Source organism: Pangasianodon hypophthalmus, chromosome 11, assembly GCF_027358585.1.
Source record: "Pangasianodon hypophthalmus isolate fPanHyp1 chromosome 11, fPanHyp1.pri, whole genome shotgun sequence".
In the NCBI taxonomy this organism is placed as follows: domain Eukaryota; kingdom Metazoa; phylum Chordata; class Actinopteri; order Siluriformes; family Pangasiidae; genus Pangasianodon; species Pangasianodon hypophthalmus.
In genome coordinates this window covers 19,477,827-19,493,997 of record NC_069720.1, presented here as the reverse complement: position 1 = coordinate 19,493,997, position 16,171 = coordinate 19,477,827, and the positions used below count along the sequence as shown (strand labels likewise).

Below are 16,171 nucleotides of genomic sequence, written 5' to 3'. Positions count from 1 at the left end.
ACATTGCCCAGAGCATCACACTGCCTCTGCCGGCTTTCCTTCTTCCCATAGTGCATCCTGGTGCCATCTCTTCTCCACATAAGTGATGCACGCGCTTGTCCGTCCATGTGGTGTAAAAGAAAACATGATTAATCAGACCAAGCCACTTTCTTCCATTGCTCCATGGTCCAGTTCTGATGCTCACGTGCCCATCGTAGGCACTTTCGGCAGTGGACAGGGGTCAGCATGGGCACTCTGTCACCGGTTCACTGGTTGTACTTCCTTGGACCACTTTTGGTAGGTACTAACCACTGCATACTGGGAACACCCAGCAAGACCTGCGGTTTTGGAGATGCTCTGACCCAGTCGTCTAGCCATCACAATTTGGCCCTTGTCAAAGTTGCTCAGATCATTACACATGCCCATTTTTCCTGCTTCCAACACATCAACTGTTCACTTGCTGGCTAATATATCCCATCCATTGACAGGTGCCATTGTAATGAGATAATCAATGTTATTCACGTCACCTGTCAGTGGTTTTAATGTTATGGCTGATCAGTGTAATAACCAAGTCTTGTATTGTTGGAACGCTGTTGCCTTCTTCTTCCCAGGATTTCCACTTTCCTTTTAAAACCCCTTTCCTTTTAAATTCCTGTTAAAGTGCATAAAACTTTATGTTTGTGACTGGGGCTTCTACTGAAATCAGTTATATCTTGTGAATTGCCTTATAAGGAAAAGCAGCTGAGCTGAACTGGTCTGATCTGTCCATCTCAGTGCTGAGCTAATTTCTGGGCCAGAAAAATGTAAACAAAAGCCTGAAATGAGAAATTAGCCAAATCCACTGCATAGCACTAATAATAGTGCATAATCCGCTAATAATAGTTAATCTAATGTAGCTTTTTAAATTATAGGATTATTACAGGTCTAGAAATACTTTTAAACTTTTCTCTACTTTTTGGAAACCAAGGAACTATTGCTGGTCATCATTTTGAGATTTGCTATAGCTGGTAAGTAGTACACACAGAGATGGCAGGTAAGGCACAAATCTGTCCATTTCCTGTTTTATTAAATGAATAATGTTATTAGTAAAAGACACTATAAATTGGAACAAAAGTAAAAATGATCTCACAAAGAAACTAAAACAAGAGAGTGGGAGTAAGAATCATAAAAAGTGCTACGGAGGGGTGATACATTCAGCAGCTTAAGATATTGCACAAGCATAGCTGATCTTTCACTGCAAATAACATGACATTAATATAGACCACAAAGCATTTTATACATCATGCCAATTTCTTTCATTATGAACACAGCAATACAGTGCGCACACAGAAATATGGGGAAAAAGAATAATATTTGTGCATTTTAACTACATTCTTCGTGTTTCATTTTGTGGCAGCACAATATCAGGAGATACACTCACCAATCAGTTTATTAGGAACATATGTATACATGCACCTTCATGCAATTATCCAAATTAGCCAAGCGTGTGACAGCAGCGTAATGCATAAAGTCATGCACATACAGGTCGAGAGCTTCTGCTAATGTTCACATCAAACATAGAATGTGAGCTCAGTGACTTTGGTGGCATGGTTGCTGGTATTTCAGAAACTGCTGATCTCCTGGGATTTTCACGCACACCAGTTTTTATACATCACATTTGCGGGAAAAAAAAACAAACAAAAAAACACACACACATATCTGAGTGGCAATTCTGTGGGTGGAAACACCTTGTTGATGAGAGACTTCAGAGTAGAATGGCAAGACTGTTTCAAGCTGACAGGAAGGTTACAATAACTCCAATAACCACACTTTACAACTATGGTGAGCAGAAAAGCATCTCAGTACACACAACATGTTGAACTTTAAGGCAGATTAGTTACAAGAGCAGCAGATCACATCAGGTCAAAGTCATGAGATCAGATTTCTTTCCCCATTCTAATGTTTGATGTAAACATTAACTGAAGCTCTTGACTTGTATCTGTATCATTTTATGCATTGCACTGCTGCTACATGAATGAGCAGGTGTACAGGTGTTCCTATTAAAGTGAGTGTATATTGTGATTGTGATGATTAAGTGCGATTAGTACATACACGATATACAATACAATACAACATATTGTGCATAAACAGACAGATTACACCTTTACAGAGACAAACAGATGGATTTAATTGATACAGGAGGAAAAAAAGAAAATGGATGGTACGAAAAAAGTTATGTATTGACCAGGAGTGATTTGAGCTAAACGTGACTTCCAATGATATTTAATTTCTTGCAGCAATGCCTTGATGCTTCATTAAACAGAAGCATTAGCACCTTGGGTCGTGGGTTGCTGTTCATCTTGTATCCATTGTACAACAAAACAGCGTAACAAGTTTGAAACTGTACAACGTTCAGAAAAACCAATTCTTGTAGAATTAATTAAACTAATTCACTCATGATTAGATCAAATCCAGCAAACAGGACCCACATTTCTGCAAATCCAGAAAGCCTCTAACTTAATTTATAGCTATACTGTCAATGTCAATGTACTTATATAGCACAATTTAAAACAACGAAGCTCACCAAAGTACTGTACATAGATAAACTAATATATTAAGGTATATTATATTATAGCTATATTAAAGTATGCTGCTTCTTTCTGGTATTGTGCTTTCATGGAGTATGACTAGAGTGTCACTGTGATAAACAAACTAAAATAATACTCATGCAATAACATACTAGCAGAGAGAAATCAAAGTGTGCTTTGAATAAAAGTCTTGCACATTCTATTAAATTCACTTCACACATTTTCTCTACGTCAAATCAGTCTACTAGGATTACCTTCAAACATTTTGTGCAGCGTGTGTAAATTGTGAAGGTGTGTGTAGCCAATATCTCGTGTCCTATAAACATCCTGAGCCATGTGTTTAATAATAGCTTGTGAGTCATGATGGAAAAAATAGCAATCAATGACCGCAAACTGTTTTTGTACAAATTTAAGCATGTGCCTTATTCGGTACAAATTGTACAGAACAATTGTACAGAAGCTAGAAAATACTTCACTGCAGCAGCCAGTGTTGTTGTTGCAGTATACAAGACTGTTGTAATGACTATACATTCAAATAAAAAGAGAAACTGATTCAGCCAATTCAGTCTTCCTCAGTCCTCACACTTATTTACACAAAGGGATTTTGTTTTTAGTTGTCGTAGGTCAGTACTCAGCGCTAGCACTACGACGAGACATTCTGTTAATCCATTACGCTTCTTCATTAAGAGGTAACATCGCAGTGAAAGTACTAAATGCAGTCAACATGTGGATTTTTCAGGGCTGTATTCAGTCCATCAGGTATAAAGTGCATTACGAAATGAATCTGGTCTGCTTACTGACTTTGTAAGAGATTACAAAAGACTGAGGGAGAAATAGGTAATTATGTAATCGCACCTAGGAACTGGATGTTCTTGAAGGATGAATTAAAATGTCATCGATTAGGAGTCGTATTGTGCTTAGTTACATTTAGAGATCAAAGATAAACTACCTACATTAATTATTTAGGTAAATTAAATGCACATTTAGCATGAAACATAGACCATCGCCAGAAGCGCTAATGAGTTGAGTTATTTTAAAATTATGCCATTGCAGAAAGTGTATGAATTCTTGGAGAACAGTAAACACTTCTCTTTCTCCAGGAGCATCTGGATAAATCATTCACTATGTAACTTCATTAATAAGGTTTTTTTTTTCTTTCAGCTGTCTTTATAAAGCAACTCTCTGATGTCTTGCAAGCCCTCAATCCAGCGCTATACTTCAAACCAAAAAAACAAAAAGAAATATTCAGAGTGAGAACGTTTGAATGTGCGCAAGCTGGAAAACAGAACTGAACACTGCGATTTTTGTTTCAGACACTTCCCTGTTTGTGATTGGTCCAAATATTACATAGTTGCTTGCATCAGTGCATACCGGAGGAAGTTGTTCGATTCCTAATTCATTTGTGTTTGTATTTGTGGAAACAGCAGCATGAATTACGTCTCTTCATTGTCTTTCACAATACATCTGATGCATCTTTCACCACTACCACTGTTGTTCTTTGTTTATTTATGCTCTGTTTGACAGGGTTGCCAGGTCTATGTTGCAAAGGCAACCCAAAACATAAAAAAATACACCCCATTCCAACCATATACACTGCTCTTAAAATCTAACGGTGTTATTAGTACCACAAAAATCATTAATTCGTTCATCTTCAGTAAAGGCAGAGTCGCAGTGTATCTGGAGCCACTAGGCATGAGGTAAGAATACACCCTGGATGGGATGCCAGTCCATTACAGGGCACCATGCACACACATTCACATGCTCATTCACTCCTAGCGGCAAATTAGCATAGTCAGTCCACCTACAAGCAGGTTTTTAGGAGACGAGAGGAAACCGGAGAAATCCGTACGTACATGTGAAATGCCACACAGACAGTAACCCGAGCTCCGGATCGAACCAGTGAACTTACCATATTGCCACGCTACTGCAAAAGTGTATTATTTCAAAGTAAGAAACAATACATTTTAAGGAGATGATGTTTATATAACACTTACTGTAAATAGTTCTTTAGGTTTAAAAAAAAAAAAACACATATAGACTAGCTATAAGAAGCCCAATTCACTGATGCACAACAGTAATGTAGAGAGCTAAAGTTGGGACTGGAATTGTGTATTGTGCACTAAAGGCATCCTGCACAAAACATTATATAGTAGCAGGTCAAAATTTCAGATCTAGCTATCTTGTGGCATCATGTAGTCGGCTTTGGCTCTCAATTCCCTCAAAACCATTCTGTAGTCCTAGTTTTTCAGAATGTGCTAGTAAAACATTAATTTAGTAATGACTGCGTGTTCTGCAAGGGTTCTTCTTTTTGTTTTTCTTCTTCTTTTTTTAGTGAAGTATACTGCCGGTTTTGTCCGTTCTATCTGAGACTGATGAGAATGTACATATTAGAGCGCTAATACATGTAGGCTTTAGGCTTTCAAAATAAGAGCTGATGAATCGTGCACATGCTAAGTAATCAACACTTAGCAGAAATCAGCAGAAATAAAACTATAATGGTGAGGTCAGCTCTCGCTTATCAGGTTTATATCACTGAACTGATAAACATAACCAACCAAAATGCAACTATTTGAATGATCACGGGGTTAAATGTAAAAACAAACAAAAAAACCTCTCGTAATGTCACCTCACATTTTCCAGCTAAGCGAATCACCTCTGCGTGGCAGTTTGCGGCAGTATTATAGGTGTACAAGCAATTCCGGCGAAGGATTCTGGAAAGTGTAAATCCCTCTCCCACTCATCCATCTCTGTGTTGTAGACTTGGACGATGCTTGTGACGTTATTCAAATGCCAGTTGTATCCTCCGACAACGTAAATCTTTCTGTCTAATAAGCAACAGCCTGCCTCGGACTGGCCTGCACGCATAGGACTAACCGTCGTCCACTGATCTGTCTCCGGAATGTAATATTCCACTGCAAGAACATCAAAGCACCGGTCCACGTGGTCCATTCTTCCTCCAAGAGCATAGACACGCTCGTTTACACTGATCATGGCGTGCAGCACTCGTGGCTCATTCATTGGGCATTTGAAGTCCCACTGGTCTGTGGCTGGATCATAGCAATGAAGAGACTTCTTATCCTCCACGGAAACCCCATATCCCCCCGAGATATAAAGTTTATCTCCACATGTTGCCCCTGCGTGACCCCATATCCTTCTCTTTAGTGAATCCACATACGTCCATTCATTTTTCTTGGGGCAGTAACATTCAACGGATGAAAGGCTGCCTGATCTGTTGCGCCCCCCGGTGGCATACAGCTGTCCTTGCAGGACATTGAGCTGGAACTGAATGCGGCTCTCCTGCATCGGCCTGATGCGCAACCACTGGTTGAGATGGGGGTCGTATCGGAAACAGATGTCCACAGCACCTTCACCGCTGCGGTACTGCAGGTGCTGGCCGCCCACCACGTAAACGAAATTATCAAGAACGGAAACACAGGCGTGGCTGCAGCCTGTCTCCATGTCAGTCAGCTCCTTGAACTGCCTTGCTGTGCTATCAGCCAGGCAGTACACCTTTGCGCTCACTGTACGGTCGTTGTCAGTGTAGGGTGTGCCACCGAAAGCAATAAGCGAGACAATGTCTGACCGAATGATGGTGCGAGGGGACTGCATCTCGTGCTGGCGGAAAGGAAGTATCTGATAATTAAAGGCCTCAAGTAGGTACTGCCTGCACAATACATCCTCCACCATGATGTCCACAGTCTGCACGCGGTCCACCAGCTCGGAGGAGCGCATGAGCGGGAAGCGCACGTGCCGCAGCACCTCGTTCGCTGCGGGACGGCGTGAGTCATCGTGTCGAAGCCACCGGATGGCCGCGTGGAACAAATCAATCTCACTACATCCCTTGAGCTTGTTGCTTTGGAGGAAAAACACTAGCCGCTCCATGGGGATATGCAGGAAATCCTCCTCGTCAGCAATCTGCAGGAAGTGGCGGAATGTGAATGCGTCCACTGATTCCTTCAGAGAGGACAAGCTGAAGGCGGCAGCCATCTGACCGATATTCAAACAAGTCTCGACGCTCATGGCTGATTTCAGGAACTCTTCACAGAGCTCCACAACTGGCACCATCTGAAGGAAGACAGCTGCCCCAAGCACATCTTGGATGCAGTCGAGGTCGAGCGTGACCTCAGAGCTATAGGCGAAATCGATGATGTGCTTTAGGCCACGTGCTGACAAGCCCTTAAGCTCAATCGTGGCCTGGTTTGACTCTTTCATCCCACCAGTGAACATGGCTCTAAAAAAAAAAAAAAAATAACAATTAGGAAAACATGAATCATCTGGCACCATTGTTTTAAAATAAATACAAAGTTGTATTCCCCTAAAAAAGGTCCACTCAATACATTTCACAACAAAATGCTGTATCCATATAATTTGATGACTAAAACCATTAGCCGAGGAAGTGCTCGATAATTTCTTAAATTATTGATTGAAGCATATTCTGTTTCAGCAAATGCCAAATGATGAACAAACATTACAACCGCTGTTATAATACCCAGGTTCATGCACTCTAAAACTGCTTTATCAACATTTTTTATTGGATCGTCTCCATTAAACTTCTCATAGCAGAAAGCCAGCATAGCTTTGTGCTTCTTTACCTTAATTATTGATTGAAGAAGCATATTACGTTCCAGGAAAGCAGATCAAATTCCCCTTGTTGTTGAGTTACTGTGAGTCAGACAATAGCCAGCATCTTAGGAATTTAAATTTCTATTTCAAAAGACTCCTCACCTAAAGTAGTCACTGCAGGATGCCAGCACGGCTTTGTGCACCTTGAAGCATTCATTGTTGACAGAGAGTTCGACATCCAGTAACTGGCCTTGGTCTCGCAGAGCAGAAAGACCCCTCAGAAGTGAGCTACTGTGACTAGGAGCCGAGAATGTGCAGCGAAGGGTGCTGTTCTTATTGTTAGCCATGCTGAAAAAAAAGAAGAATCAGTTTACGTCTATCATCTCTTACCGCATGCGACTCGCAGTCTCTGGCAAGGTAATCCATCAAACTCAAGAAAACACACAACACCAGCCGCTCCATGAGAATGTACACGAGCAGAGCTTCTCGTTGCTCTGTTTTGTGCCGACTCCCCAGCAACAGGCTCTCTAGTTTCTAAGCGCTGGCCAACGTGACACCTGCAACTGCGCTTTCTTTTTAATTATTCATCAAACGCATATTATGCATTGTTGTAAATCTTTCTGGACGACCATCAAAACACTGCAGTTTCATCAGAAGTAAGATGACTGAAGAATCAGGAGACCAAGAGCCAGGTTATAACAATAAGAGATGGTTTATCGCTCTCTAGTCTAAACAAAAGTTGGACAGAGCAGGCTTTTTATACTGATGTGCACATGTAAGAAGGCACATGCAAGACATATATAGATAATATCCAAAGCTGAGATGGAAGAAAAACATGGGCAAGAACTGAACAATATGATCCAAGGAACGGACCGCCAGAAGTAAACAAAGACAGTTACATAAATCACATTAAACTGATCTTAAAATGAATAAATCATGTATCCATTAACCATAAAATCAGAATATATTACAAAACCGAAAATAATCATGGAAAAACAGGTAATAATCCAACAGTATCCAACACATAACCTGTTGACATGGAAACCAAAGTATAGCAAATAATGGAAAAACCCAACAGGAGTCATTAAACGGAGGTCTGAACTTATAGTATATAGTATGTAGTATAACAGTGAGTAAATTCATATTCCTAAATCCAGCATGTTTTTTTTTTTCTTCAAGTCTGTAAGTATATACTACAGCAACTAAATAGTACACAATAACAGTATTCTTACCTGAGCAGCTGTTATTATTTTGACTAGGCATGCATCAGTACTGATACTGGTATCAGCTATCACTCCGATATCGTACTTGTTTCCGTACGCTCATTAAAAAAGGCTTCAATCCATGTGATACTACGTGACCTAGTGTACGTTGTCATAGTGTAAGATGTCTTATGGCATTTAGGCAGCATCTTTAATAGAGCGTGAGGGCAGCTGACCTGAGTATACAGCACAGTATCAGCAAGTGTGGTGGTTTAAATGAGCACAAGGTGCTGTGAATCGCCATCTCACAAAGGTATTTGTAGACGTAGAGCAGTGAAGCAAGGGTGCAGAGAAACTGTCACGTGTGAGAGCACTTCAGTTCTGCGAGCACTGAGCCACACATGCTTCCTTTCCCTTTTCTGCTCCTTGGATCATCCTCGCTCGCTCTATTAAAGATACTGTTTAAACACCATAACATCTTAAACATAAAACTCAGCGTGAGGATTTCATTAGCAGCACATGGCAGTAATCAACATATACAGAGCTAAACAAAATGTCCAGTGCCACTCCTTTTTGACTAATGCCAAGTACATTACTCATTTCCTTATCAGTTTTAGTAATGATAAGTACCTTTAGATAGATAGATAGATAGATAGATAGATAGAGTGTCCCATCTCTAATTTTGACATTTGACCATTTATTACAGCAGGACACTTGTTTATGTAGTTGTAGCATTATTTTTATGGACTTAACTGTACATGAATCCAGGACTAATGCTTCCTTCAAGTGCTTTTCGTTTAGTTATGTTTCCCACTTTCATTCGAATTCATACAGCTAGCCTCATTTATTTTGGCGTCTTCTTAACATTTCCATGTATTGTAAAAAGTATACAATGAAACCAAGGTAACGTGACGTAACATACCCGTGATTTAGTCATGATGGAACAGTAATTGTTGGTCGTAATTACACTCAAAGGGACGTTTGTTTTGAACTTTTACGTCGTGAACTGGTGTTTCCCAAAATTCCGCCTGCACTTGAAGGTAGCATAAGCACAGGACAATTTTTCCCCTAGACACTGCCTGCCTCATTTTGGTTTAATTTTAAACTGTTAAAAGAATCTAAAGTAGTAATTTAACTTAAGCATCGCGTTGTTAAAAACATCCTCGGTGTAAATAGTCAATAATTAGATTTAAGTCTAGGGAACATGAAAGAGGTGCTAAAGGTGTTAGAGCAATAACATTAGGGCTCCAGAGCACATCTGGGCTGGACTGAGAGAGCTAACGGGTCTCTTCCGGCCATGAAGCTGGACAAAGTCAAGGTGTTTTTTTTTTGTGTAAACTTGGAGGGAAGTATGGTTACCTGCTCTGTGAACGACTCGCAGAGAGTTCCCCACCATCCAACTCCGCCATGTTTGAACCCGCTGTGCTCGGGAAAGGACATCATGCAGGGACTGAACAATCTCTCATCACACATGACCTGGAAATCATGCCAGCAAAGTGTGCAGGCATATCTGTAGATGAAGATGCTCTTCAGATCCAATCACATGCAGGACGTTTACACTTCAGGGTTTCTGGGTCCACGAAGGCTGCAAGCTGGAGCCTGATCAGTCCTGTATCTATCCAAATGAGCAAATATACTACAGCATTAATAAGGGAACAAAGTCAAACGGATCACCTGATTTATACAAGCCACCTGTTTTCTCTCTCTCTCTCTCTCTCTCTCCCTCTCTCTCTCTCTCTCTTTCTCTCTCTGGCTACGTAATGCTATAAGTTTTGGGAGTGTTCACGTCGCCTTGACTCTGCGCAGAATCCGTTATATAGATCTCACCGAAATTAATTGCTAAATGCCAATAAAGCAAACTCTCTTCTACATTTCTGGATGAAAATATAGCTGATAGTAATTGTACAGATAATATTTTTTTCAGCTCTGTAATTTCTTCTTTAATGATACAATTTCAAAACAGTATCCTGACAAGTCCCGCCTCCCGCTTTAGGATTGGCTAATAGTGCGCCCCCAACTCGTCCGGTGATTGGTCAGTATAAACTCCGGGAAAATCCTAAAATAATAATAATAATTTTAAAAAATCGGAATATCTTTGGAAACAAGGGCCAAATTCCGTAATATATCTTTCAATTAATAACAAATTAAGTTTTATTGTGTCGTTATCTATTCTCCTTGGTCGGGGTATACCTCCTGGCGTCGGGACGCAGTTTTATGACGTAGAACGGACGCGCCTCACTGAAAGCTCCACGAGGGTGTTTGGATTACAGCGCTCGTGAATATGAGGCAGAAATGTCGATACTATTGATGGGTTTGCACTTGGTAACAATCACCAGAACTGTTTAGGTCTTTGTGATAATATTCAACTAATTCAAAATGGCAACTTTTGCGTCTCTTGGCCTGTCCGAGTGGCTGGTTAACCAGTGTAAACAGATGGGTATCAGCCGACCGACCCCGGTGCAAGAAAATTGCATGCCAGCTATTTTGGAAGGTAGGTTCTGTGTTTTTACTTTTCACGACACCATAAGTAAGTAAGTAAGTACGTAAGTGAGTGAGTGAATAATTAAAGTTAGTAATATATTTGTTAATTTGCTGTCTTTAAATTAAGGTCGAGACTGTATGGGCTGTGCGAAAACCGGAAGCGGAAAAACAGCAGCATTTGTGCTTCCGGTACTGCAGAAGTTGTCTGAAGATCCCTACGGCATCTTTTGCTTGGTGTTAACGCCTACAAGGTTGATTATCTTTATTCAAGTAGCATTTTAAATTGTTCCTTAGTCTGAAAGTCCCACAAGAAGTCGTTAACCTGGTATAAAATAACATAAGCACTATATACCACTCTGTGTTTATCTTGTTCCTTTCTTGACTCCTCAGGGAACTGGCTTATCAGATAGCTGAACAGTTTAGGGCTTTGGGAAAGCCTCTGGGACTGAGAGACTGTATCATTGTTGGAGGAATGGGTATGGTAGAAAACTAAACCTAAACACAGTTAATATAGAGTGAAAAACCAGATTTGGACATTAATACCCAGCAAGACAGTTGTGTACATTCTCTTTAAATCAGACACAATCTATAATCAGACATCAGTTTCTTGTGTTTCTTACATTCGTTCTGTATAAGAGTTGGTAAAATAGGCTCTGTGCTTGTGTTTCTAAAAGATATGGTGACTCAGGGTTTGGAGCTTTCCAAAAAGCCACACGTTGTTGTCGCCACACCTGGGAGATTAGCAGATCACATTCGAAGTTCTGACACGTTTGATATGAAGAGACTCCGATTCTTAGTAAGAAAACAGCAGCCACACTCACACATCCTTAGTATCTATTATTAGTATCTGTAAGGTTTCTCTAATCAAGCAGAGCTTAAATGTTGATATGAATTTGGTTTTGTCACTAGATCCTGGATGAGGCAGATCGTTTGCTGGAGCAGGGCTGCACAGACTTCACTAAGGACCTGGAAGTTATTCTCAGTATTGTACCAGCGAAACGGCAAACGCTGCTTTTCAGTGCGACGCTGACAGACACACTGCAGGAACTCAAGAGCATTGCTATGAACAAGCCTTTCTTCTGGGAGCACAAATCCGAGTAAGGACACATCATCTCAATGCGCTTGTTGAAAACATGTTTTCAGTAAACACCCCTATGGAATAAGTTTGTTAGTTTAACCATTTTATTAATGTAGTAGCCTAACTAGTTTGACATAGACCAGAATCCAGGCATACTGTGGAGACAGCGAGGTGCTTGTTCAAGGGCTCAAAAACCAGTGGCAGTCTGGAGCCCTCTTAACATTTAAATTCCCAACTCTTGCTATCACAAGCTGAGAGCTGTTACCTCTCAGGATGTGCACAGGTATTTGAATACCCGGTTAGCAGTTCAGGGAGCCAGTATTACACTCATCAGTATCACATGAAGTCATATAAACAGAAGAGATGCATTAGGCAATATTTTGATGCAGAGAGGTGTATGTTGCTCTTGCGCATGTTTTAATTCACTGCTTTAGTAAATATTAATGTTAAATACACTATATGGCCAAAAGTTTGTGGACACCTGACTATCAGACCCATATGTCATTCTTCCCTAAATTGTTGTTACAAAATTGGAAGCACACAATTGTATAGAATGTCTTTGTATCCTGTAGCATTACAAATTTCCCTTCACTGGAACTAAGAGGCCCAAACCTGTTCCAGCACGACAATACCTCTGTGCACAAAGCAAGGTCCATGAAGACATGGTTTTCCAACAAGGTTGAAGTGGAAGAACTTGAGTGTCCTGCACAGAGCCCTGACCTCAACACCGTTGATCACTTTTGGGATGAACTGGAACACCGTATGCACCCCAGACCTCCTCGCCCAATATCAGTGCCGAACCTCACCAATGCTCTTATTGCTGAATGAACACAAATATGAGTGTGATTGGTCATGTGTTCACAAACGTTTGGCCATATAGCATATATTTACTGACCATCAGATTATTATAAACATTGCATTGCATTGATGGTTTGTTAATCCAGTGAGATTTGCCTTCCTAACCTCTGCTGCAGGTAGAATTTGAATGATTTGAATTTTATCCAAAGACTGAGAGCACACAATTATGGCTACGGGCTGATCTCTCATTCGGTTCATTATTTCTCTATGTTCTGTCTGTCAAAAACAAACACATGCCCCACACCTACAGGAGCAAAGTGTAATTGCAGAGGAAAAAGCTACTTGAATATGTCGCATTAGTGAAGTGGTTTTTGAAATGGAAATGCTCAGAGAACGAACAGCTAATGGGCCTTTTATAACCCAAGTAATTTCCTCACTTCTCTCTTCAGAGTGCGAACAGTGGAAGAGCTAGATCAGAGATACATCCTTACGCCCGAGAAAGTCAAAGATGCGTACCTGGTGAATCTTATCCAAAAATTCCAAGACGAACACGATGACTGGTCAATCATGATTTTCACCAACACATGCAAGTAAGTAAGATTTCAAGTAGTATTAATGATGTTAATAAAGGCTGTATAATTTTTCAACATGATGATGCTTTTGCAGACAGAAATTGCAAAGAACTTAGTTGTGAAGCAAAATTAATATGGTGTGTTCACGACAAACAAGTTCTAGCAGTGTCAGTAATTCTTGACCCGAATCTCAAGATCTAAATGGTCCTACGCCATACGTCGGAAAAAAGCCAAGAGCAGAATGTTGTCACTTGCAAATACAGTGACACACAATGGGGGCATGCTGTTCTAGAAAAATAATCTGGGTGAGGTGGTGTGATGTAGCTGGATGTGAAGTACAGTAACTGTTACCACCCTGAAGTAGATTATTTTCCTATAACAGCATGTGCCAAAGTGTTTTACTCCTCTTGCAAGACTGACATGTCATACCTTTTTATCTGTTTATAGTTATGTTTAATGTTGCGGAACATCTGTGAAACAGGTTTTGTTCCTGTTGTTGCTTATGTTATAACAGCTATAAACAGACTTTCCCTCATCAGTCTTTTTTATTTTTCACTCTCTTGAATTAATATGCAGCTTGTGATGTTACCCAGAAACCAAAAATCCATCTGTCCTGAAAACTTTCCTATATTAGAAGAATTTAAAGGATCATCTTTACAGTGCAATAATGCAGTCTGACCAAAAATTTTATTAGCATCATCTCATACAATGTGTGACGCTCAATAAACTTGTAAATCTGCTGTTGACTCACAATAAAAAGCAGCTTTTAGTCTGCTAAGGGTTCACTCACAGGTAATTAAAAGTGCAGTAGTCAATATTTTTCATGTCTTACTAGTACAAATAATGTGGAAAATCATAGATTAAATCATTAGATAACTGAAAAAACCCACTTTGAAAACGTGTCTTCCAGTCTGGAAGGCAGTTTGTTTGTATTTGAATTGGCTTCTTGTCAGTCATTTTATAGCCACGCCCCCAACGCCCCTTCACATGCTCATAAATCATTATGAGGAGAAGTTGCATGTTTGTAGAGTTATAACTTGGCTTCCAAGCAGTTGAATGTTGGAGTGCACTTAAAAGTGATGTCATTTCCTCGCTAATGGTAATTCTAGTTAGCATGCTAAATACCATAAGTTTTGTGGGCGGAGCTTTGTGTACATGGGTGCAATGAGTAAAAAATTAACAATTAGAGACCTTTTTTCCCCCCACAAATCCTATCTATATTATCACTAATGATCTAATCTTATCTAATAATTTTTGTGTGTGTGTTCTTGCTTAGAAATTGCCAAATACTCACAATGATGCTTCGCGAGTTCAAATTTCCTGCCATCGCCTTGCATTCCATGATGAAACAGGTGTGTAGGTGTTATTTAGTCGAACTGTGCATATTATATTCAGAATTTCTGGATTCTTCTCCTCATGTATCTATATCATTGTTTTTGTGTAATATAGAGACAACGGTTTGCAAACCTTGCCAAGTTCAAATCCAATATCTTCAAGATCCTCATAGCCACAGATGTAGCTGCCAGGTATGATTACTGCTGAAGATGAGAATGTTTTGCTTTAGGTCCTTCTATTAGACTTAAGCCTCTGATATACAATGTGTGTGTGTGTGTGTGTGTGTGTGTGTGTGTGTGTGTGTAGATATATATATATATATATATATATATATATATATATATATATATATAAATACACATATACACACTCTTGGTTGTTTTTTTTCTGTTAAATTATTTTTTTCTCATACTTTCTCTAAAGGGGCTTGGATATACCTACAGTGCAGGTTGTCATCAATCATAATACCCCAGGATTACCAAAAATCTACATTCACAGAGTAGGCAGAACTGCACGTGCAGGTATCTTGTTTCTTCACACAAAATCCATGGCTTTACTTTAACTGTTTGCATTCACACCTGGTTAACTTCCTGGTTTTGTATTTCAGGAAGAAATGGAGTTTCTATTACGCTGGTCACACAGTACGACATTCATTTGGTCAGTGCTATTGAGGAGCAGATCCGTAAGTTCACACAACCAAAGCAAATCATTACGTTTAAAAATCTCAGAAATCACAATGCAGTGAAATATGATATAATGCTTTTTAGTGGTACAAGGCTCTTTCACACGTTCAGTATTTTCATTATAATGGTCACTTATCAATGCTGTGCATCCTATGGACAGTTCTTTACTCTGTATGCAGTAGCAATTTAAAATAAAACAAAGATGTTTTGGTTGTTTAGAGGCCAAACTGAAGGAGTATCCAGTTCAAGAGAAAGAGGTGTTGAAGATTCTTACCCAAGTCAACGTGACGAGACGACAGTGTGAGATTGTAAGACTGATGATTGATTTTTCTTTGTTTGTTTTGGGCAAACAGTTCATTCAGGGTATAAGAAGTTGTATTTTCTTTATTTTTTGTAGAAGCTAGAAGCAACAGATTTTGATGAGAAAAAGGAAATCAACAAAAAGAAGCAAATGATTCTCGAATGGAAAGTAAGTATCTGTTTGAAACAGATGAACAATTCTCATTTTAATGCATGATGGTGTAGGAATGGCAGGACAACTGCTTAACGATGGAGGAATACTTGCTTTCCTTTTGGCTGTATGTGAATAATAAAGTTCTTTTTAAATTACAGGACCCTGATTTGGAGGAGAAGAGGAAGAATGAGCTTGCCAAAATAAAAAGAGAAAAAAAGAAATTCAAGGGAAGAATTCAGGAAGCCATCCAGAAGAAGAAAGGAAAGATGCTGAAAAAAGGAGTGAAGTGTAAAAAAGCTCCAAGCAAGACTATTCCAGGACCCTCATAATTTTTTGCATTATGAATTGACTGTACAACCTCTTTTGTGTATATATAATAAACTAATACGTTTTTATTTCATGTATTGGCCAATCAGATTATTTCAAGTAAGCAACACACCACAAAAAAAATCATTCGTT

The 16,171-nt window shown here is 39.7% G+C and overlaps 2 protein-coding genes across 2 annotated transcripts; one reads left to right on the top strand and one right to left on the bottom strand.

Moving 5' to 3' along the window:
- Positions 1-1,024: 1,024 nt before the first annotated feature.
- On the bottom strand, positions 1,025-10,296 carry klhl26 (kelch-like family member 26). Its single transcript, XM_026919525.3, has 3 exons — positions 9,671-10,296; positions 7,272-7,457; positions 1,025-6,777 (listed from the first exon to the last, which is right to left on the bottom strand). Exons 1-3 carry the CDS (start codon positions 9,718-9,720, stop codon positions 5,196-5,198), a joined length of 1,818 nt encoding a protein of 605 aa, XP_026775326.1. The 5' UTR covers positions 9,721-10,296; the 3' UTR covers positions 1,025-5,195.
- A 221-nt stretch (positions 10,297-10,517) lies between these two features.
- ddx49 (DEAD (Asp-Glu-Ala-Asp) box polypeptide 49) lies at positions 10,518-16,112 on the top strand. Its single transcript, XM_026919538.3, has 13 exons — positions 10,518-10,802; positions 10,920-11,043; positions 11,183-11,268; positions 11,467-11,588; positions 11,702-11,889; positions 13,118-13,258; positions 14,517-14,592; positions 14,690-14,766; positions 14,999-15,096; positions 15,183-15,257; positions 15,478-15,566; positions 15,656-15,727; positions 15,871-16,112. The coding sequence occupies exons 1-13, from the start codon at positions 10,688-10,690 to the stop codon at positions 16,039-16,041; spliced, it is 1,434 nt and encodes a 477-aa protein (XP_026775339.2). The 5' UTR covers positions 10,518-10,687; the 3' UTR covers positions 16,042-16,112.
- Positions 16,113-16,171: the final 59 nt, after the last annotated feature.

What these genes read in the sequence shown, in the direction of transcription:
- klhl26 (XM_026919525.3), bottom strand. Translation starts at nt 9,720, where the DNA reads ATGGCGGAGTTGGATGGTGGGGAACTCTCTGCGAGTCGTTCACAGAGC. An exon ending in GCGAGTCGTTCACAGAGCAG is followed by an intron (nt 7,458 to 9,670) that starts GTAACCATACTT and finishes CTTTTTTTTCAG; the next exon opens with CATGGCTAACAATAAGAACA. An exon ending in TCCTGCAGTGACTACTTTAG is followed by an intron (nt 6,778 to 7,271) that starts GTGAGGAGTCTT and finishes TTTTTTTTTTAG; the next exon opens with AGCCATGTTCACTGGTGGGA.
- ddx49 (XM_026919538.3), top strand. Translation starts at nt 10,688, where the DNA reads ATGGCAACTTTTGCGTCTCTTGGCCTGTCCGAGTGGCTGGTTAACCAG. An exon ending in TATCATTGTTGGAGGAATGG is followed by an intron (nt 11,269 to 11,466) that starts GTATGGTAGAAA and finishes TGTTTCTAAAAG; the next exon opens with ATATGGTGACTCAGGGTTTG. An exon ending in TGCATTCCATGATGAAACAG is followed by an intron (nt 14,593 to 14,689) that starts GTGTGTAGGTGT and finishes TGTGTAATATAG; the next exon opens with AGACAACGGTTTGCAAACCT.